Here is a 20,698-nt window from a genome sequence, read left to right on the forward strand (position 1 = left end):
CTGTTCCTTTTTAAAAAAAAAAGTGGTGGAGGCTGGTACGATTCCAACATTTAAAAGGCATCTGGATGGGTATATGCATAGGAAGGATTTAGAGGGATATGTGCTGGCAAATGGGAGTAGATTAATTTATGATATCTGGTTCGCATGGACAAGTTGGACCGAAGGGTCTGTTTCCATGCTGTACATCTCTTTGACTCTTCAAGTTTTGTGTTGTGATTCATTGGAGCACTGCAGCATACTGAGGACAGACATGTGGGCAGGACGCTGTGTTAAAGTGATCGATTACTGGAAGGTCAGGGTCTTGCTTGTGCACAAACTGGAGATGTTCTGCAAAGCAGTCACCCAGTCTGATGCACAAGATTGGAGGAGGTACAGGTGAAGTGCTGCTTCACCTGGAAAGACCGTTTAGGCCCTTGGATAGTGAGCAGGAAGGTGGTGATGGGGCAGCTGCTGTACCTTCTACAGTTACATGGGAAGGTGCCATGGGGTGGGGAGGGAGGCTGCTGTTAGTGGTTGAAGAACGGACTAGTATGTCCCAGAGGGAATGATCCCTGTGAAATGCAGATAGGCAAGTGAGGGGGTGATGTGTTCGGTGGTGGCGTTCTGCTACAGTTGTCTGAAATGATGGAGAATGATCCTTTTGAATGCAGAGGCTGGTGGGGTGAAAAGTGAGGGCAAGGAGGACCCGATCACGCGTTGTGATTGATGAGAAGGGACAAGAACAGAGGCACAGGCGATAGATCAGGTTCAGTTGAGGACCCTATCGCAGTGGGAAATCACGGTCATGGAAGAGGTAAGCCACGTCAGCAGCACTGTTCTGGAAGGTGGCATCATCAGACTAGATATGACGTAGGTGAAGGAACAGGGAGAATGGGATTGAATCCTTGCAGGACGTGGGGTGTGATGAGTTGTCATGAAGGTAGCAATGGGAGTCAGTGGCTTTGTAGTGAATAGCAGTGGACAGTTTAATCCCCGAAATGGAGACGGAGAGGTCAAGGAAGGGAAGTGTCGTAAATGGACAATGTGGAAGTTATAGAGATGGAAATTGGAGGCAAAATGAACAAATCTTTCAAGGTCCTGGCAGGAGCATGAAGTAGCACCCAAGCAGTCATTGATGTGCTGAAGAGTTGTGGGAGTGGGACAGAGTAGGATTGGAACAAGGCTTGTTCCACATACTCGTAAAGAGGCAGCCATAACTGGAACCATGCGGGTCCCCATAACCATGCCTTGATTTGGCAGAAGTGAGATGAGTTAAAGGAGAAGTTGTTCTCTCACTGAACAAGTTCAGCCATGTGGAGGAAAGTGGCGGTGGTTGGGGATTGTTCAGGCCTTGTGATCAAGTTGGCAATGATGGTATTATTGTCGATAAGAGGTAATTAGTGGCACACAGTTGCTCGGCAATGCTAACTAATGTTGCTTTCCACAAGCAATAGTGCAACGACACCACTAAGTTCAATGCAAATTTGTCAAAATTAGGGATGCTCTCCTGAGTTATATTTGAGAGCTGCAGTGACCACCTTTTAATAAATGTGTATCAGGCATGACTCCACCTATAGAAGATGTTAGTCTGACATCTCCATGCTTTTGAACTGTTGTGTCTATGGTTCTTTCATGCTTAAGGGTGAGGTCTGCTGACCAGAGGCTGTGGTGGAATTCAAATCCAATATTATGTGCCTACGTTTTCTGAGGAGTGTGTAATGTTAACTGTTAGAATTGACTGAATGCAACCTTGGCTGTATGCTGCAGGACTAGCTTTTCAGAATAATGGTAATCTGGGACCTAAGGGTAATTATTGGTTTTGAGAAATCTGTATGGTTACCCAGACTGCCATGACTGACTGACTTGATTCTTGTTTCAATCCGTGCCTTGGTCATTGCCAGTAGGGCAGTTCCACATTCCCATATTATTTGTTGTATATGTATTTACAATGGGTATGTATGTACATGTGTGAAACCTTTACTTTTTTCCAAACTACCAAGGATTATGCCATCTTCCTTTTGTGTTGTAAATCTTTGATTTTTATGTGTCTCAATTAAACTTGTACTTAGAGTGCTTACATTGACCAACATTAAAATATTGCCTTACCTTATCCCTGTTCTGCTAGTCCAAGCAGTGCTTGCAACCTCTTAGGAGCGCCATCACTCTGACAACCAATTTGGCTGTTCCAGATCTAGTTTGACAATTGCTTCCATGCTGCATTTTATTCCAGGAATGACCCTGCCATTTTTTTTATAATTTATATGTATGTAGAACTCCAGTGTGGGATTACAGCCAAATGGAACACATGCCTTACAGCATGATGCTACAGCAATTCATACTGACGAGCATCCCAGAGCTGAGAAGAACCCTGGGCGAAAACACAGCTTCCAAGGGTACCAAATAAGTCATTGCGTTGTCAGGCTACTTTAGTTATTTGCTTATTCATTCAACTTTAAGGTCAGCTGGGGGCCTCGCAGTTCTCCCATGTGGCAGCGCTGACCGTGATATTGTTTTTTGTGTCATTTTTCTCGCAGGCCAACCTGCCCCTGCTGCAGAGGGAGCTACTTCACTGCGCACGCTTGGCCAAGCAGAACCCAGCACAGTACCTCGCACAGCATGAGCAGCTGCTGCTGGATGCCAGCACCACCTCACCCGTAGACTCCTCCGAGCTGCTGCTTGATGTTAATGAAAATGGGAAAAGGCGAACTCCAGACAGGTGAGACAAATGGCAGCAATTTATCAACAGAATGGTTTCTTTTCAAGCTGAAATTTGTCTGTGCAGATGCATCATTGGGGCAAAAAAGAAAGCATGTGGGTGAATGCTGACTTGTGCTTTTTTTTCTCTTTCTTAAATTGCAACATCTTGCTTTCAACTGTGGAATTTTGGGTTCAGGAAGTGTTCTTTCTTACTACTTTGAGTTAATTAATGTACCCGTGGCACTGTACTTAATCCTGTCTCTGATCTTTTTATGATGATAAGAAATGAGCAACTTGGAAAATGCTGGTTTAAGGAAAACAGCTGACAGTTTTGCTGCTTTCCTTCCTGCATATGGTCCGTTATGGATGGGTGGTTGCAGTGAGGTTGAGTCTATTAAAGCAGCTCGTTAAAAACATCATTTTGTTTCTCTATTATCACAGGGATGCCACGGTCATTGTACCTAGCAAAGTCTGATTCTTTTTTGTACGTCAAAGTAAATAGCAGATCTACTTTGAATAGAATTTAGTAATGCTGTAATTAAGAGTTTCATTCTAATAAGAGTGCTTTGTCAGGTTATAGCACATTATAGTAGCTAGACTTTTCTTATGCGTTTATGTTTGACCATTTTGACAACTTTGCAGAACCAAAGAGAATGGCTACGATCGTGAGCCTTTGCACTCAGAGCATCCTAGCAAGCGGCCCTGCACTATAAGCCCCAACCAACGGTTTAGTCCAAATAATGGGTTATCTTACCAGCCCAACGGCCTGCCTCACCCAACACCACCCCCACCTCAGCACTACCGTCTGGATGATATGGCCATGGCTCACCACTACAGGGATTCATACAGACATCCCAACCACAGAGACCTCAGGGACAGGAACAGACCTCTCGGTGAGTATCAGTAGCGGATTTCTGTCAAACCGTTCAAAAACCTATGAAATAACCATTGCATTTCCTTGATTTATTATCGAATGAACTGCCAAAGGCACTATAATGTACCAGATATCCAAAAAGATGCATTGTGTTGAGATGATATATGTTTATTATGACTAGTGAACATTGCAAGTGCAATGGGCCAAAGCTTGCCTATAGATATTTGTGGTAAACCAGTGTGCATGCTGAAGGATGGATGTGTCACTTTTATGTTAGTGATGAGAATTGCAGGGAGGTTATGAGTTACTTGATGGATAACATAAAAAAAAGGCATGTTTTTCAGAAGAATAGCTTTGGAAGTCTGAAATTATTTTCCACTGTTGGCAGGGATGCATGGCACCCGTCAAGAAGAAGTGATTGATCATAGACTAACGGATAGGGAATGGGCAGAGGAATGGAAGCACCTTGATCATGTAAGAAAATAAATCACTTTATTGGAAAGCTAACCTGAAGGGAAACAACTGCAATTTTATATTTACTCTAACAGGTACCTTGTGTGTTTGTTCTGTAAAGTCTGAATGATGCATATAATTCAGTGCTGTGTATGCGTTAAAGTACAGAAATTTGGGTCCTGTGCAAATACTAACATGGTGGTATTATGATCCCAGCTGTTGTTAATACTGGATAAGTCAGATCCCAGAATGAAACCTGGCTTGATGGCCCCTAACCCCCTTTCGTCCCTTTGGAGGTCAGTTAGTGAACACAGTTAGCACTCCTAATCCAAGCCTAAAGCTTCAATTAAACAAGAAAATATAAAACTACATTCCACTAGAGGAGGAGATCAGAAATGTTTCATTACAATCGGCAATATCCTTAGAGATATCAAAACCCCAGCGAAGATTAACCACTATTGTCACACCAAGGGTTCTACCTCAGGCTGATATAACTGCAACTGTTTTCCTGTCTTATGGTCCAGTTCCACAGCTGCCTGATGAAGTAGCAGCGCTCCGAAGGCTAGTGCTTCCAAATAAACCTATTGGACTATAACCTGATGTTGTGTGATTTTTAACTTTGTCCACCCCTGTCCAACACCAGCTCCTCTACATCATATTTACCTTCTGGCAGTGTCTAGGAGAAAGTGAGGTCTGCAGATGCTGGAGGTCAGTGTCGAGAGTGTAGTGCTGGAAAAGCACAGCAAGTCAGGCAGCATCCGAGGAGCAGGAGAATCTACGTTTCGGGCATAAGCCCTTCAACAGGAATCGTTAGCCCCTGATGAAGAGCTTATGCCCGAAACGTCAATTTCCCTGCTCCTCTGATGCTGCCTCTCCTGCAGTGCTTTTCCAGCACCACATTTTTGATTTCTGGCAGTGTCTGTGCTATCACTAGGTGCTTTCCCTTCAGTTGGTTTCTCTCCTAAAAATACTTAAGATCGGACACAAAGGAATGGAACCTTTATAGGGGTCTGAACAATATGGGCAATGGTGAAATTTGCGATAGAATCAACCAGCAATCCACCGAGACCTTTCTCAAGGTTGGGTGCATCTCGCTCCATCTTTTATGCTTTTGACAGGCAGCTAGAGAATTGTTCACTAGGCAACAGAGTTGTCAATTATGGAGGAATATTGTTTGTTGAGTGCCTTGTTAACAGCTCATCTTGCCTCATTAATATGCAGCAGCCTATTTTACCAAAGCTGCCAAACAAGCCAGCCATTGAGAAAATTGGATTTGAAAATCAGTGTGAGTACCTGGTGAATTCAGCTTATTGCGTGCTGTGAGGGCCTCCATGTTGGACACTGTGCACCAACAGCATCACACACAGGCATTGGAACTGGATTTGATGGCCCATCTACTGATGGGACGCCTCTGCACATTGATGCTACACCTCAGGCTACACCGGGAACAATCATTGCGATGCTGTGCACCATGGGATAAGTACCCAGTTGAAAAACTGGACCAAGCTGTACCCCAGGGCTCTTCACTTGCTGTTGTAGGACTCACCCATTCTGAATCTACCTGGATGCTCACAGCATCCCTGCCTCACGTTGCCTTGCCTTGTCTTTTTGTATGTTGCCCCCTCAGCCAGAGATATTTGCTTGTATTACTTCTGTTGTTTAGCAGAGGCACGAAGGTAGGAAGTGTAACATGGGTGGCTGTAGGCCTCCGTTAAGTCAAAGGCAATATCTTTAAGGGATCCTTGCACAGTCAGTCAAGGGCAGTCTCCGAAACCGAGGGTCAGTCAGAGTTAAAGTGGCTTCCACAAACAGGATGAGAAGAGAAACATTACACAGCCCACCACCCGTCTTGACTCTCTGTGCCTATTGCGGGCAGTTTTCCTTCTGAAAAGAGAGAAATTAAGGGAGATGAAAGTGGGTGGCACAGCTGTTAAAGTTGGTGTGGTGAGGTATCCTGAGTGAGTGAATGGGCTTCACAGAGCATATGCAGGGTTAGTGGGATTGGGGTGGGTGACAGCAACCCAGAGAAAATGTTGGTGGGCAGAAGTGATAGTAGTAGTGTATGAGTCTAAGTGGGAGGTGGGTACAGAGTTAGAGATGGTGTTAATGTAAGGCAATGGCTGAGGCTGGGTGGCAACCTCCAAGCAGGCTGCGAAGGGGAACAGCTCTTCCTGGCTGGAGATAAGGATGTGCCACCCCATTCAGCAAGACCTCTGGATCCCAGGTTCCAAAGTGGGAGAGCAATTTCCCCATGTCAGCCATGTCCAAGACAAATACCAGGAAATATGCAGTGCAGGTCTAGCACAGTGGAGGCTGGGATGTTAAATGTCTTCAAGGCAGAGATTGATAAATTCTAGATCTCTCAAGGAATTAAGGGCTATCTGGAGAGTGCGAGTAAGTGGAGTTCAAATGCTCATCAGCCATGATTGAATGGCGGAGTGAACTCGATGGGCCAAATGGCCTTACTTCCACTCCTCTGTCTTATGGTCTTGAGGACTGCTTGTCTGGGTGCACAGTGGGCTTTTGAAGTAGGTTGGGTGCAAGGTATGCCTGTTAGTTCCAGAATATCAGCTGAATGGTGACTGGTAGGATTCGGGTTGGAAGGGATGCCATAGTGATGGTGGAGTAAGTAGATACTGAGTAGAGTTGGATAAGAAGATATGGCGAGAAAACTTAATCGACTTAACAGCAAAATAAAATCAACACAACTCTCACTTAACCAAAAAATACGTTCAGTTTCAGCCCAAGTTCCTGAAACTCAGATTGCAGCAGTCTTGCTGGATTTACCACTACCATGTTTAGCAATGTAGCATCCACTTTCTCATGCATACTGCCTCCTTTTTTGGACTTTTTTTGTCTCTTTGGGTCTCTGAACCCATGTCACTAAGCAACACAGTTTTTCTGCCTTTTCAATTCCCCATCTCTTCAACGTTTGTAAACCTCATTGAGCATGTATGCAATCAAAATACAAACTGTTCTCCAGATTCCTTGTCACCAAGCTGACAAGGCTAACTCTAAGAAAATTAAACTAAAAATTTATCTTCCTTTCTTAACATGCAAAATATGAAATATACATTAAACTTAATGTTATACTAGCAGTGTAACTATGCTTCATTTGGAATACTGTAATCTTTCACTTCCCAATTAAAGTTTGCATCTCCTCCAATCATACACTTTAAAGGTATTTAAATCTGTTAAATCTTGGCAATAGTTTTAGCTTTTAAATTGGGAATAATAATGGAATCATTAACATGTGACTGTGTATGAAGTTCTGATGTGATCTTACTACATGTAAACATGCGACTACATTTACTGGCTCATAGATATATCTCGACATGTTGTTTCAGCTTTTAAACTGTATCATGGACATGGTAGAGAAGACGAGGCGGTCGCTTACGGTCCTTCGACGATGTCAGGAAGCTGACCGTGAGGAGCTCAATTACTGGATCAGGCGGTACAGTGATGCAGAGGATATAAAAAAAGGTAGTGGCAGCAGCAGCCATTCCAGACAACAGAGTCCTGTGAATACAGATCCTGCCCAACTAGGTAACAGTCATTAGGTACCATAACCTACTCTTTAATTTGGTGCAGTAAAGCTCATAATGCTGCCATTATACTGTTAATGTGGTGCCAACTTCACATCATAGAGTAACATCCCCAAATCTATCACCGCTATACCTCCTTTATCTAAAAGGGTGACGTGGCACAATCATTGTTTTGTGTTGGCTACACAAAACAGCTGATGTTGTCATTGGACCACAGAAGTCCCAACTTCTTCACTCTGTCTTCACCGTCCATTCCCAATCTCATAGACACCTCAGTTTAACGGATCAAAATATTTGCAGTTATATGAAGCAAATGAATCCTCACTGAATCTTCCAGTTCCTTCTGAACTTAATGCCTGATGTACATATCTGTATTGGTCAGAGCATCAAAAACAAAATGGAGGACATTTATTGCTTCTCACTGTAATAGTTGACATGAATGAGCCAGTTCCAACTAATCTGCCTCACTCTTGGACATTCCCTGAGAGATAACAATGGAATGAAAAAATGTATTACTTGTCATACTCCACTCTATCAATTTGTGAAGTTTCCAACACTGTACCTAGTATTGGAGGAAATCATCTGTTGAAAATGCATTTGTGAATTTACCCAGAAATGACTTTGATCACAGCACATATATTTTTCGTTTTCCAGATTCCCATCGGGAGTTCCTTCACAGACCATCTGGCCACCTGCCAGAGGAAATATGGAAAAAAGCTGGTAAGTGTTAAAGAAAGGAGAGTGGGGAAAAATAGGGTGTCTGTAGTGATATATGGATCTCAGTCACATTGCAGTATGGTGAGTTCTTATTCACTCTCCACACTAACTTAAAAAAAACACCTGGACTTTATCTCTTTGTGGAAGCCATGGATTGAGAGGTCATAAGAGACTGTCATAAGTTTCCCTTGAACAAAATTGTGAGATTGCCAGTTTTTGCTCATCCCAGAGTTTGGGAGTGAAATTACAGGAATGTAAGGCTGGGTAGTTCAGTGGTTAGCACTGTGCCTCACAGTGTCAGGGACCCAAGTTCAATTCCACTGTTGGGTAACCATCTGTGTGGAGGTTGCACATTCTTCCCCTTGTCAGCAAGGGTTTCCTATGGGTGCTCCAGTTTCCTCCCACAGTCCAAAGCTGGGCAGGTTAGGTGGATTCGCCAAGCTAAATTGCTTAGTGTCCAGGGATGTGCAAGCTAGGTGGATTAGCCATGGAAAGTGCAGGGTTACAGGGATACTGTAGTTGGGTGGGTCTGGATGAGATGCTCTTCAGAGGGTCAGTATGGACTCGTTGGGCTGAGTGGCCTGCTTGCACAGTGTAAGGATTCCATGAAAACTTTGGGATGGTGGTTTACATGAGGTGCCTGGGGTACTGCCTGCCAGCTGGAGACCCACAGAATCTCTGCATCACCTCTTTTCAGGAAAGCCTCTCGCATTCATTGTCAATCAGGCGCGTAACTGAACAGCAGCAAACCTTTCCTAAAGGCCCTAACGGTGCAGCGGGGATTCCACCGATGGAGACCTGCAAAGGTTTTCAATGTTTAGTTGTGCCATTGTGGAGCTGCCAGTATTGCACCCACCCAGTCCAGATGCGCCTAGACATAGATGAGTTACTGTTAGAGAAGGGTCAGCAACAAGAGTAAGGGGTTGGCTGTCTCTGGACAGACGTTGAATGTCTTTTGAATGAATAACCTTATCCAGAAGCCCAAAGCAACCATGGTAAGGTTAACTTTCTGAGGTTCGCACATGGTGAATCCACTGTTCGTCGCTGGGTTAAGAACAGTGTTGTCAAGATGTGGCTTTTAAGAGGGTATTAATTGCCCACTTAATGACTTCAATTGGCAGTGGACCAGGAATGTTGTACATTGGCTTTCCACTTAGTCAGCATCACGACAGGAAACTGGCAGGGGTCCCCAGCTGCCAGCCTTCTACCTGGTTCAATGCCACCATCTTGCAGCCAAAACTATCATAGGGAGGCGATTGTATTGCACTCCTGATTTTCTGAATGTTTAGTTTTAGGAATAGTTATGGGTCATTGAGTTAAACAACCATTTTGCTATATTTTTGTTGGAAGAGGAATGCATCCAGTGATCATCCACATTACACTGGTAGGGTCTCAGTTTTTGTATCAACCCATTCAGAGATGTTATTACACAGCTCTGGAGCAGATGGGACTTGAACCCTGGTCGCTTTGTCAACCGTTACTACAACTGGACCACATGAGGCCATTTTGTATTTTAGGCAGTTAACATCAGCAACAGTTAATTGCTTTGCTGCTCTGGAAAATTGTTTTAAATCAGCGGATTATGAACTATCAAACATGATCCGTTGTAACTTCTATTTGTGTAGCACATTCAACATAACTCCAAAGCACTTCAGAACGTTTTACTGAGCGAATTGGACAGCAAGTTCCTCAGATGATGTTCGAGCAGATGGCCACAGTCGAGGGGGTAGGTTTGAAAGTGAGAGGAGAGTTGCAGAGGGTTTAAAGAGGGAGTTTCAGAGCTTAAAGTTTCAATAGCTAAAGGTGCAGCAACCAGTTTTGGAGTAATTTAAAATGGGCTTGCTTCAGAAGCCAGAATTGTAAGGATGCTGTTGGGCAAATGGGACTTGGTGTAGGTAAGGTCATAGCCGGCAGAGTTTTGGATGACCTTATTTGAGGGCAGACAGTGGGAGGTCACGCAAGAGGCCTGCAGATTAGTCAAGGTCAAAGGTGAAATATAACTTAAATGGGAGTTTCAGCAGCTGAGCTGAGACAGAGCAAATCTGAACAATATTACTGAGGTGGAAATAGCTGCCATTAGTGATGGTATGAGTATTTTATTGGAAGTGCGCCTCAGGGTCAAATAAGACATGGAGGTTGCGAACTGTCCTGTTCAGTCTGGGGAATGTAGCAGGGAACAAAGACAATGACTTTCTACTTCCAGTTTTAAGTCAGAAAAATTTTGCTCAATTTGTACTAGATGTCAGACCAGGTGTTTGATAATTTAGCAACTGTGGAGGAGGCTAGAAAGGTGGGTGGCATCAATATACACCTGAAAAATACAGCTCTGACTGTCACCCAAGGGCTTAGGTACATCCTTAGGAGCATCGAAGGTAACAGAGGGAGGCAAGAAGAGAAACAATTGCAAATGATTTTCCAGTTACAATTAAATAAGGATGGAACCATAAGAGTGCAGTCCCACCCAAGTGAATGTCCATTGAAGGCTGATGGTGTAACCAACCTATTCAAAGGCTGCGAAAAGGTTAAGAAAGATGAAAAACATAGAATCCCTACACTGGGGGAGCAGGCCATTCGACCCATTGAGTCTGCTCTGACTGTCCAAAGAGCATCCCATCCAGACCCATCCCCTACTCTATCCCTGTAACCCTGCATTTCCCATAACTAATCCACTAGCCTGCACATCATTGGACACTATGGACAATTTAGCGTGGCCAATCCACCCTAACCTGCACATCTTTGGACTTTGAGAGGAAACTGGGGCACCTGGAAGCCCACACAGACACTGAGAAAATGTACAGACACCACACAGGGAGTTACCCAAGGCTGTGACGGGCCAATGCTAATCACTAAGCCATTTTGCTGCCCCAAAAGTAAGGATGGATCCTTAGTTTTGTCATAATCACATTTGTAACTTTAACAAGAGCAGTTTTGCTACAATGGCAAGGGTGGAAATGTACTTGCACACCTCATACTGAAAGTACCATCTTCGGTTTAATATGGGCAGAGCTTAGCATTGATACAGATTGTTGTAATGTTGCTTGTCTGCACTGCAAACATATCATGATTCTATTTGCTGGAGCCGATCTTTCTTCTTTGTACTAATCTGGTTTCTGATAATGAGTGTGGAAGGATGCCCACACCATGTACTCAGCAGAAGATAGATTTGGACTTGATTGAACAGTAAAGATTTGTTATATATTGGCCAGTTGCATTACATCTAAGGTAGTGACTCTCTCTTGTGAGATATTATATTAAAGTGATATTGCACATTACTACTTTAGCCACATACTCATAAAATCAAAAAGAATCTGAAGCACTGTTTAGGACATGCTACACAATTCTTGGAGGGCACTGTTTAGCTTCTCCCTGAACAGTCCTGATGGTCTTATCTACAGTATTAATTCACCCTTTCGGATACTGTCTGTCTCATGCAACACAGACGATTATTATTAAGCCTGAAATCAGAAGTGTCAGTCTCACGATGTAGATCTACTTGAAAGAATTATGACAACAATGGAGTGATTCAAATTCATAGCAACTGGAACAAATGCTCATTTCAGCTCAACATGGGCCACAAATACTCCGCTTCACATGAGGGACAGCAGCAGCTAGATTTTATCACAAGATTTGTCACCATCAACCCCTAAATGCTCCCAAATCTCGGGAACATAGATAATATAAGCACTGTGTTGTCAGTGGGCATTGCATCTCACATAGTAGTAGCTGATCTCTCCCATCTGGGAGATCACAGTGGAAAGAATGTCCAACAACTGTGAATGATAATCACATCGCTAATAATTGCTGCCCCTGCAGCTTTCTTTACTATGATGAGCTTTTTTTTTGTCCAACGCTAGCCCACCACAGGATGGGATTGCACTTTAAGTTACAGGGGGTTTTGGAAACCCCCTGCTATACGCCTTCTGGTAAGTAACATCCCAGATTCTGGGCTATGCAGTTAGCCCACAGGGAGTTTAGGAAAATAGTCCATGTCAGGATACAGTGTACACCAACAAATTGATGTCATCAACAATACCAACAGACAAGATGGAATCTGTTTCTACATGGATATTTCTGTGCAGTTATGAAATTGGTGCAGTGTTACCTGTTTTATTAAATGAATGAATCCCTTTCATTGTACGGATCAACTTAATTTTTGTCAAATATGGTTATCTGGAACTCCCGCGTAGCCTGTCTGTTATTTCTAACTATGAGCTTTTGCGGTTTAAAGATGCGCCCCATTATCTTTTGTTTCAGCGTTCTTCTGCACAAGGCTCTTGATGCTACTTTTGTCAGACAAAGAAAGATAATTGTCGTGCACTGCATATTTAATTTATTGCACGATGGCCTACGTTTGCATTTCTCTGGTGGCTCATTGAGTATTGTCGCCATCTGGCATGGTACTGAGTTGATAGAGATCAGGAACGTCCCAGGTTCAATCGTCGGTCTCTAGTAGGTTAGCTGATCTCTATTTTGTACAGCTTATTAACACTTGCAAAGAATGCACATTATGGATAAGGTGTAGAAGGGCTCCCAGCGTGTGTATGAATTACTGCAGCAGGATTGGGAGAAACACAAGCAGAGAAAATTCTAAAAAGCAAAACTCTGTAAACTTGATTACTTTCATTATCAAAATATTTATTCTATGACTGCAGGTAACTTGTTTGTGTTAGGATGCCCTTTCTCGTGCTTTTTTTATATAATGAGGTCCAGATTCCTGTATAACCAGACTATTTCACATTCATTTTATTTATCTTGCCATTTCTGAGAAGATGAATAATTTTGTTCATTTTTAGTTTGACAATTAATGTGTATGTCTTAAACAAAAATTGGATATTGAATTTTTTTTTGGTGTTAGGTGCTGAATCTTAAAATGGTCCAAGTGGTATATTTTTAAATTTATGTTGATGTGCTGACTTTAGAAAAATAAACACATTGTCGCATAAGGTTTGCCTGTTTAGAATTGTAGTTTTGAGGAAAAGTTGAATGCTTATTCGTAATTTGCAGGAATTATTCAAGCACATTACTGACATCCCACCAAATCTCTTTACTGATCCCATGTGCCAGTGAGGCTCGAATGGAAATGCATAATTTTAATATAAATTGCCTGATTTACATAGACAATTAGTCAAGCTACAGTTCTGATCGTAAGCAAAATTGTTTTTCTGTTTTGCCATTGAGTGAGAATTTCAAATCACCTTGAATATTTGCATTAAGATTGACAGAGGTTGGAAGGTGATTTTCTTTTAAAATACACCACACATGTATGTGCAGAATTAAACTGTATTTTTAAAATGCTCCACTTTATATGCAGAAAATCGTATGGGTTTTAAGGCCATTTTTCAGGGTAGACAGGTATGTGCATTGCCTACATTTCGAATTGAAGTATATATCAAAGTAATATTTCCATATGATATGTGCTAGGAGTATGAAACAGCCCAAACTCTGGTTAATATTAAGTGTAAGTACGTATTGCATCTGGCAATCTTACAAAGTTTTTAAGTTGTATTTTAATAAATGATATGAAAGCATACATACCTTACTAAAGCCACAGTGTGGTGTGCAGCTCACATTGGTAGGTTAATGATAAGCATAGAGAATTTTTTATTCTTATATATTTCCATACTTTCTGCACCAGAGAAGGTATATACTCATGATCAAATAATTTTCAGTGTTTTATTCCTAAGTCAACAAAATAGCATGAAAAAATATATTAAGCAGATAGTGAAACACTTCCATAAAACATGGCATAATCAGTTCTAATAGGGTGTTAATTTGTGCAATATACCAGCTAATAATTAGTTCTTATTAAATATTACATTAATCATTGTCACTTAGCTTTTGTAAGTGAGGAAATTATAATGGACAAAAGTAATTGGGGAGGAGTGTGCTATCTTTTTGATAATTGCGCCAGTTAATTTTTAATGGAAGATATTTTTTGAGTGACTCCCTGTTATTTTGGGGATAACTGGATTGGACAGAATGTGTGAACTTATTAGGCATTTTGTGTTTTTTTTTACAGAAGAGGCTGTGAATGAAGTGAAGCGCCAGGCAATGTCTGAGTTGCAGAAAGCTGTGTCTGAAGCCGAGAGGAAGGCCCATGACATGATTGCTACAGAGAGAGCCAAAATGGAGCGCACTGTGGCAGATGCAAAAAGGCAAGCTGCTGAAGATGCGCTTGCAATTATCAACCAGCAGGAGGATTCCAGTGAGGTAGAATCTCCCGTTACTTCCAATTCTTGTTAGAGAAATCAAATGTGAGGTGTTCCTGGGTATGTGGGAAAACACCCACATCATAAATCACTCTTCTTTTGACAAACTTCAATCAGAAACACAGTGGGAGTGTGAGCGAAGGGTTCAAAACTAGCACATTACCTGAATTTACTGGATTCTTGTCTTTCTGTCAGTTGCCTTTCTTCAGAATGAGGTTGCTGACTACCACAACCAAGGCCGATGGCATAAGAATGCGCAACAGTATGAGTTTAAAACCTAGGCTGGGGATTTCTCTTTGTGTCAGAACAGTGGCTGCTGCAGATAGTAAGCAGGCCTCCATTCAGCAGACGAGAGATTCAGGCCTGCATTTTGCTTTTCCTGTTTTGACTTCTCAATACATTGGAGTGTGATCCTCTGACGTGTAGTCACTTTCTTCTTGTTGGCTATTCCACATGCTCAAAACTGCACAATAAGTCTTGCCATGCTAGTTGAGCCAGAGTATCATTGCAGACATTCAGTTTGAGGTATGGAAGGAAGCCCAGTCTCGCCAAAGCATTTGTAGTGATGATTCTGTGTAAAGTCGCAACAAATCAAAAGTGTTGAAAACGGTTAAAGTGGCATTGCCAAGAGCACAGCTTGACATCAATGAAAAACAAAATGGGTGTACAGTCAGACATCTTAATGTATTTTCCAAATCCAACTCAGTCAATTTAAGATGAAGTTCAGTGTCAACCAGGCTGCTTTTCACTTTGAGACAGATTATTGCAACTGATTATAATCACTTTCACCCCCAACGACTTATTGCAAAGTACCAAAGTTTTGAATTCCCAAGTCATTATTTCTGGCATCAGCTTTTACTTTTTTTTCCTGATTCAGTTAATAATGGCCCAAGTGAGCAGGATTGTTTATGACTCTTTTTATTGTATTTTGAATTATTATTATGTTAAATAATTATGTTTATGGGCTGATTATTTTTGAAAGAAGAAAGGGATTGGGATTTCAGAGATGGGTGAAAGCCTGAATAAGCAACCTCTTCCTGTCCTATTTGCACTTAAAATAGATTAGAAATGTATAGTATTTATATTGATAGAATATTGGACAAGTTTCAACTAAATTTTATTTCACTTTATAGTTGATGTTGGAGAACATTATTTTCATTGAAAATCAAATTTAAATCATTCTGCTGTGGTTTACAGTATTCACTAGAAACCTGAACTGTTGGGGATTAGTGGCATAAAATATGAAGTTATCTTCCTCAAAGTTGCCGATAGCAAAAGTCGTGCAAACTGGCAAATTCAATTGAGAAGCTTCTATTTAAAATAAAATGTTGATAACTACTGCTAAAACCCCTGTCAGTAAGTGTTTTGAAGCTAAGAAGTCAAAAAGCCAGCCATCAGCAACAGCAGGGTGCCCAATAGCTGTTATAGACAGTGCAGGGTCATTAGGTGCTTAGTGAAAATTAACAATTAGAGTTGTGACTCTGGAATGCTAATGAAGGCTTCTTGTAGTGACTGGAGAATAGTTATCATCTTTATATTAGCGTTTAATATATAGCATATGATTCTTAAGCAAAAGACCTTAAAATATCAACAGTCTAAATGCAGGAGTGAAGAAAATTGGTGCTTTATGCATCTTGCAGCAATTACTCCAACTCAGTATTTACGCAATGTTTACATGTTAAAATGATTGTGGAATCAGATAAATTAAAACCAAATGTTGGAGATGTTTTGAATCATTACAGTAGGCTAAATTTTAGGAGGTTGAGATCATTTCCCTCACTGTATACTGTTTAATGTCTGCGCAGGCAGAGAGTTTTTAATCTCGTTCTCACACTGAAGAAGAAAAAAATCTCAAAATTTGAAATCAAAACAGGTTTTGCTCTTAATACACACCATCAACATCTGAAAAAGAAAGGGCAGAACTGTTCATTGATTGCAAGTTTTAGTTCATCTTTCAAGGTGAAGATGACAGTATTGTTATTCATAGGTGTTAAGGGGCATAGGAGGCTCTACTGCCAATAGGCTAGTGTTGTGATCCAATCCAGACTGCCAAATTGATGTTATGATCTGGCCAGGGAATTGTAACTTTTTATTTAGAAGTAAACAAAATGTTTGATTCCAGTTATTTATTATGAGAATAAAACAGTAAGATTCCATAGGTTTGAACAAACAACAACAACAAACTTTACGACGTAAGACTAGAACAGTACTACAGTCCACTAGATGTGTTCTTTGTATTCTTGCATCTTATTTGAATTTACATGAAGAAATACTGTGGTTGAAGATGCCACAGAGCACATCAAATAGCAGTTATGGTCCAGACAGATCCTACAGATTTCTCAGCAGCCCCCAAGTTCTACATCTCTTCAAGCTTTAACAAAGGATTGCAATTTCTTCTCCTTTAAAGACCTAGTTTTGGATCCACTTCAAAAGCTGCTATGAACTGCCTCAACCATGTACCAGCAGTGCACTCTCTTGATGGAACTGAGCTCCCCTGGATTCTAAGAACAGAATTCTAGTACCTACTTCCAATCATAATTTCAGTTTGTCCATTGACAGACGGCTGGCTTCACCAAGCTGATACTGCCCCCTAGTTTCTCCAAACTCTGATCTTGTTCAACTGCATAAAGAAAGTGCTGTCTGTGGGATACCTTCACCATTGTTCTCAGCTGCACTAAATTATTATTGGTTTCTTCTGAGTTCCCAATGTTTCTTGGGCTTTTCCTGAAGCCGTGCTCCAACATTTAAGTGTATCTCCTGGCACCCTGAATTTCTCCCAATTCCTAAAAGTGGTGCCTCTTTGGGGTGGGGATTCTCTAATTGCTCCTAAGTATCCTACTGGCACATAGCCCAAACTTGGCAACTTTCTTCCCTGACTAACTCTATCCCATAGTCTAAAGTTTTCAATTCAAACTGTTCTGAGTGATCTGTTGAAAACATTTAAACAAGCCCCACTCTGTTTCTGGAGAGCAAATGTTTAAGTCTCCTAGAAATCTATACAATTCTAACAGGACTGGACAGGTTAGATGCAGGAAGGATGTTCCCGATGGCAGGGAATGTGCAGAGCTGGAAGTCTCAGTCTAAAGATACACGGTGGAACATTTAGGACTGTGATGTGGAGATATTTCTTCACACAGAGTGGTGTGTGTGTGTGGAACTCACTACCATGGAAAATAGATGAGGCCAAAACAATGAATGTTTTCAAGAAGGAGGCAGATAGCTCTTGTGGCTAATGGGATCAAGGAATATGGTGGCGGGAGGGGGGGTGGGTGGGTGCAGGGGCACGGGCAGGGTTAAGGTATTGAGCTTGGTGATCAGCCATGATCATAATGAATGGCAGAGCAGGCTCACTGGGTTGAATAGCCTAATCTTGCTCCTACCTTTATATTTTAAGGCAGTATTGAATATTACTAATAATTTGGAACAACCCAACGTAACAACCCCTGGAACGGACTGTTCCTCCACAATAGGATGGTGCAAATGGGTGCCTTTTGGGCGATTGTTACTTGAGATTTCCTCTTCTTACAATTTGCTTTCAGAGAAAGCCCATCAACTTTATTTTTATATGGTTATGCCAGGTGCAATGATCCTGGTTGACCTTTTCTGAGAATGCTAAGTCAATATCAAAACTACTCAGCAAATTATTCAGAGGTGTCTTTGTTTAGCTACCATGAGAATGCACTCTGGAACCATGGTCACTATAGAAGATTTGCTTTGGTAGGAGAGTGTCAGGCATTCTAAGTTACATGACAAGACCAGTTTAGATTAGATTACTTACAGTGTGGAAACAGGCCCTTCGGCCCAACAAGTCCACACCAACCCGCCGAAGTTTATACCACCCAGACCCGTACTCCTACATTTACCCCTTCACCTATTACTACGCGCAGTTTAGCATGGCCAATTCACCTAACCTGCACATTTTTGGACTGTGGGAGGAAACCGGAGCACCCGGAGGAAACACACGTAGACACAGGGAGACTGTGCAAACTTCACACAGAGAGTCGCCTGAGGCGGGAAGACAATCTCACTATAGTGTGTGTTCTTGCCGTTCCAGCTTGGATGTATGGCTCCGTGTTGGGTATTTTGCCTTTTCATCTGATCTTCAGCAACTTCTAATAACTCCAGTGAAAGTAGATATACTTCTTGGGATGACACAGAAAGAAGGAGTGTGACAAGTAGTGGTGCTAGGTCCACTGTTTTTCATCATTTATATAAATGATTTTAGATGTGAAGATAGGAGGAGGTATAGTTAATACGTTTGCAGATGACACCAAAATTGGAGGTGTAGTAGACAGCAAAGAAAGTGAGCTCAGAGTACAACGAGATCTTGATCAAATGGGCCAATGGACCGAGGAGTGGCAGATGCTTTTTAATTTAGATAAATGTGAGGTGCTTTATTTTGTAAAGGCAAATCAGGGCAAATGGTAAGGTCCTGGGGAGTGTTGTTGAACAAAGAGACTTTGGAGTGCAGGTTCAAAGCTCCTTGAAAATGGAGTCGCAGGTAGATAGGATAGTGAAGAAGCCATTTGGTATGCTTTCCTTTATTGGTTAGCACATTGAGGATAGGAATTGGGCGGTCATGTTGAGGCTGTACAGGACATTGGTTAGGCTACGTTTAGAATATTGTCTGCAATTCTGGTCTCCTTCCTAATGGAAGGATGTTGGGAAACTTGAAAGAGTTCAGAAAAGATTTACAAGAACGTTGCCAGGGTTGGAGGATTTGAGCTTTAAGGAGAGGCTGAATAGGCAGGGGCTGTTATCCCTGGAGTGTTAGAAACTGAGAGGTGACCTTATAGAGGTTTATAAAATCATGAGGGGCATGGATAGGGTAAATAGACAGGTCTTTTCCCTGGGGTGGAGGAGTCCAGAGTGAGAGGGCATAGGTTTAGAGTGAGACGGGAAAGGTTTAAAAGGGACCTAAGGGGCAACTTTTTCATGCAAAGGGTGGTGCATGTATAGAATGAGCTGCCAGAAGAAGTGGTGGAAGCTGATGCAATTACAATTTAAAAGGGATCTGGATGGGCATATGAATAGGAAGAGTTTAGTGGGATATGGTCCAAGTGCTGGCAAATGAGACTAGATTTATTTTGGATATCTGGTCAGCATGGACGAGTTGGACTGAAGGGTCTGTTTCTGTGCTATACATCTCTATGACTCAATTTGGAAGAATAACATGCACTGTGGACAAAGAAAAACTTCTGGACAAAATACATTTGGATTTCAGGAAGGTATTTGATAAGGTTGCACATCAGAGGTCATTGCAGAAGATAACCACTCCTGGTGTAGGGGATAATACATTATCATAACTGACAGGAACAGTCTGATTAGCAGGATGTATGTGTGGAAACGAAGAGGGGAAAAAAGCTGGGAATTACAGACCAGTTAGCCTAACATCAGTCGTGTAGAAAATGTTAGTCTGTTATACAAGATATGATAACAACGGGAAAACATTTGTAGGATTGAACAAAGCCAAATGGGTTAATGAAAGGCAAAGCAGGAGAATTGACGTTTCGGGCATAAGCCCTTCTTCAGGAATGAGGAGGAGCCCTCCAACCACAAGGGATGAATGCGGATTTCATCCCCCCACCCCACTTATCTCCGTCCCAACCCTCGGACTCAGCACCGCCTTCTTGACGTGCAATCTTCTTCCCGACCTCTCCGCCCCCACCCCCTCTCCGGCCTATCACCCTCACCTTAACCTCCTTTCACCTATCGCATTCCCAAAGCCCCTCCCCCAAGTCCCTCCTCCCTACCTTTTATCTTAGCTAGCTTGGCACACCCTCCTCATTCCTGAAGAAGGGCTTATGCCCAAAACGTCGATTCTCCTGCTCCTTGGATGCTGCCTGACCTGCTGCGCTTTTCCAGCAACACATCTTTTAGCTCTGATCTCCAGCATCTGCAGTCTTCACTTTCTCCTAATGAAAGGCAAATCATGCTTCAGAAATCTACTTTTTAAGGATGTCAAATTCATAGAATAGACAAGGGGGAATCTGTGGAAAAGGTGTATTTGGATTTTCAGAAGGCATTTGATAGGATCCCTCATAAAAGCTTAATGGGCAAAGTTAAAGTATATGGGGGAGGAGGCAAATTATCAGTGTGGATTGAAGATTGTTTCCTGTTCACTAACCAGAGTGGGAATAAGTGAATGGTAGGCAGTGACTTGTGGGGTATTGGAAGAATTGGAGCTTGGGTCCCAATTATTCCCTATATTTTATATATGTGAT

At 42.0% G+C, this 20,698-nt stretch overlaps 1 protein-coding gene across 7 annotated transcripts in view; it reads left to right on the forward strand.

Annotated features, from left to right (window-relative positions):
- The window catches only part of runx1t1 (RUNX1 partner transcriptional co-repressor 1), a 105,787-nt gene that overhangs the window by 64,988 nt on the left and 20,101 nt on the right, over positions 1-20,698 (forward strand). For 6 of the 7 annotated variants that reach the window (XM_072570256.1, XM_072570251.1, XM_072570257.1 and 3 more), the window contains exons 5-10: positions 2,514-2,695; positions 3,319-3,569; positions 3,939-4,024; positions 7,351-7,549; positions 8,203-8,268; positions 14,285-14,475. In XM_072570256.1, the coding sequence (XP_072426357.1) occupies positions 2,514-2,695; positions 3,319-3,569; positions 3,939-4,024; positions 7,351-7,549; positions 8,203-8,268; positions 14,285-14,475 (975 nt within the window). The remainder of the gene's footprint in view (positions 1-2,513; positions 2,696-3,318; positions 3,570-3,938; positions 4,025-7,350; positions 7,550-8,202; positions 8,269-14,284; positions 14,476-20,698) is intronic. The other variant, XM_072570258.1, reaches the window with a different exon arrangement.

The sequence above is a fragment of the Chiloscyllium punctatum genome, chromosome 5 (assembly GCF_047496795.1).
Source record: "Chiloscyllium punctatum isolate Juve2018m chromosome 5, sChiPun1.3, whole genome shotgun sequence".
Taxonomy (NCBI): domain Eukaryota; kingdom Metazoa; phylum Chordata; class Chondrichthyes; order Orectolobiformes; family Hemiscylliidae; genus Chiloscyllium; species Chiloscyllium punctatum.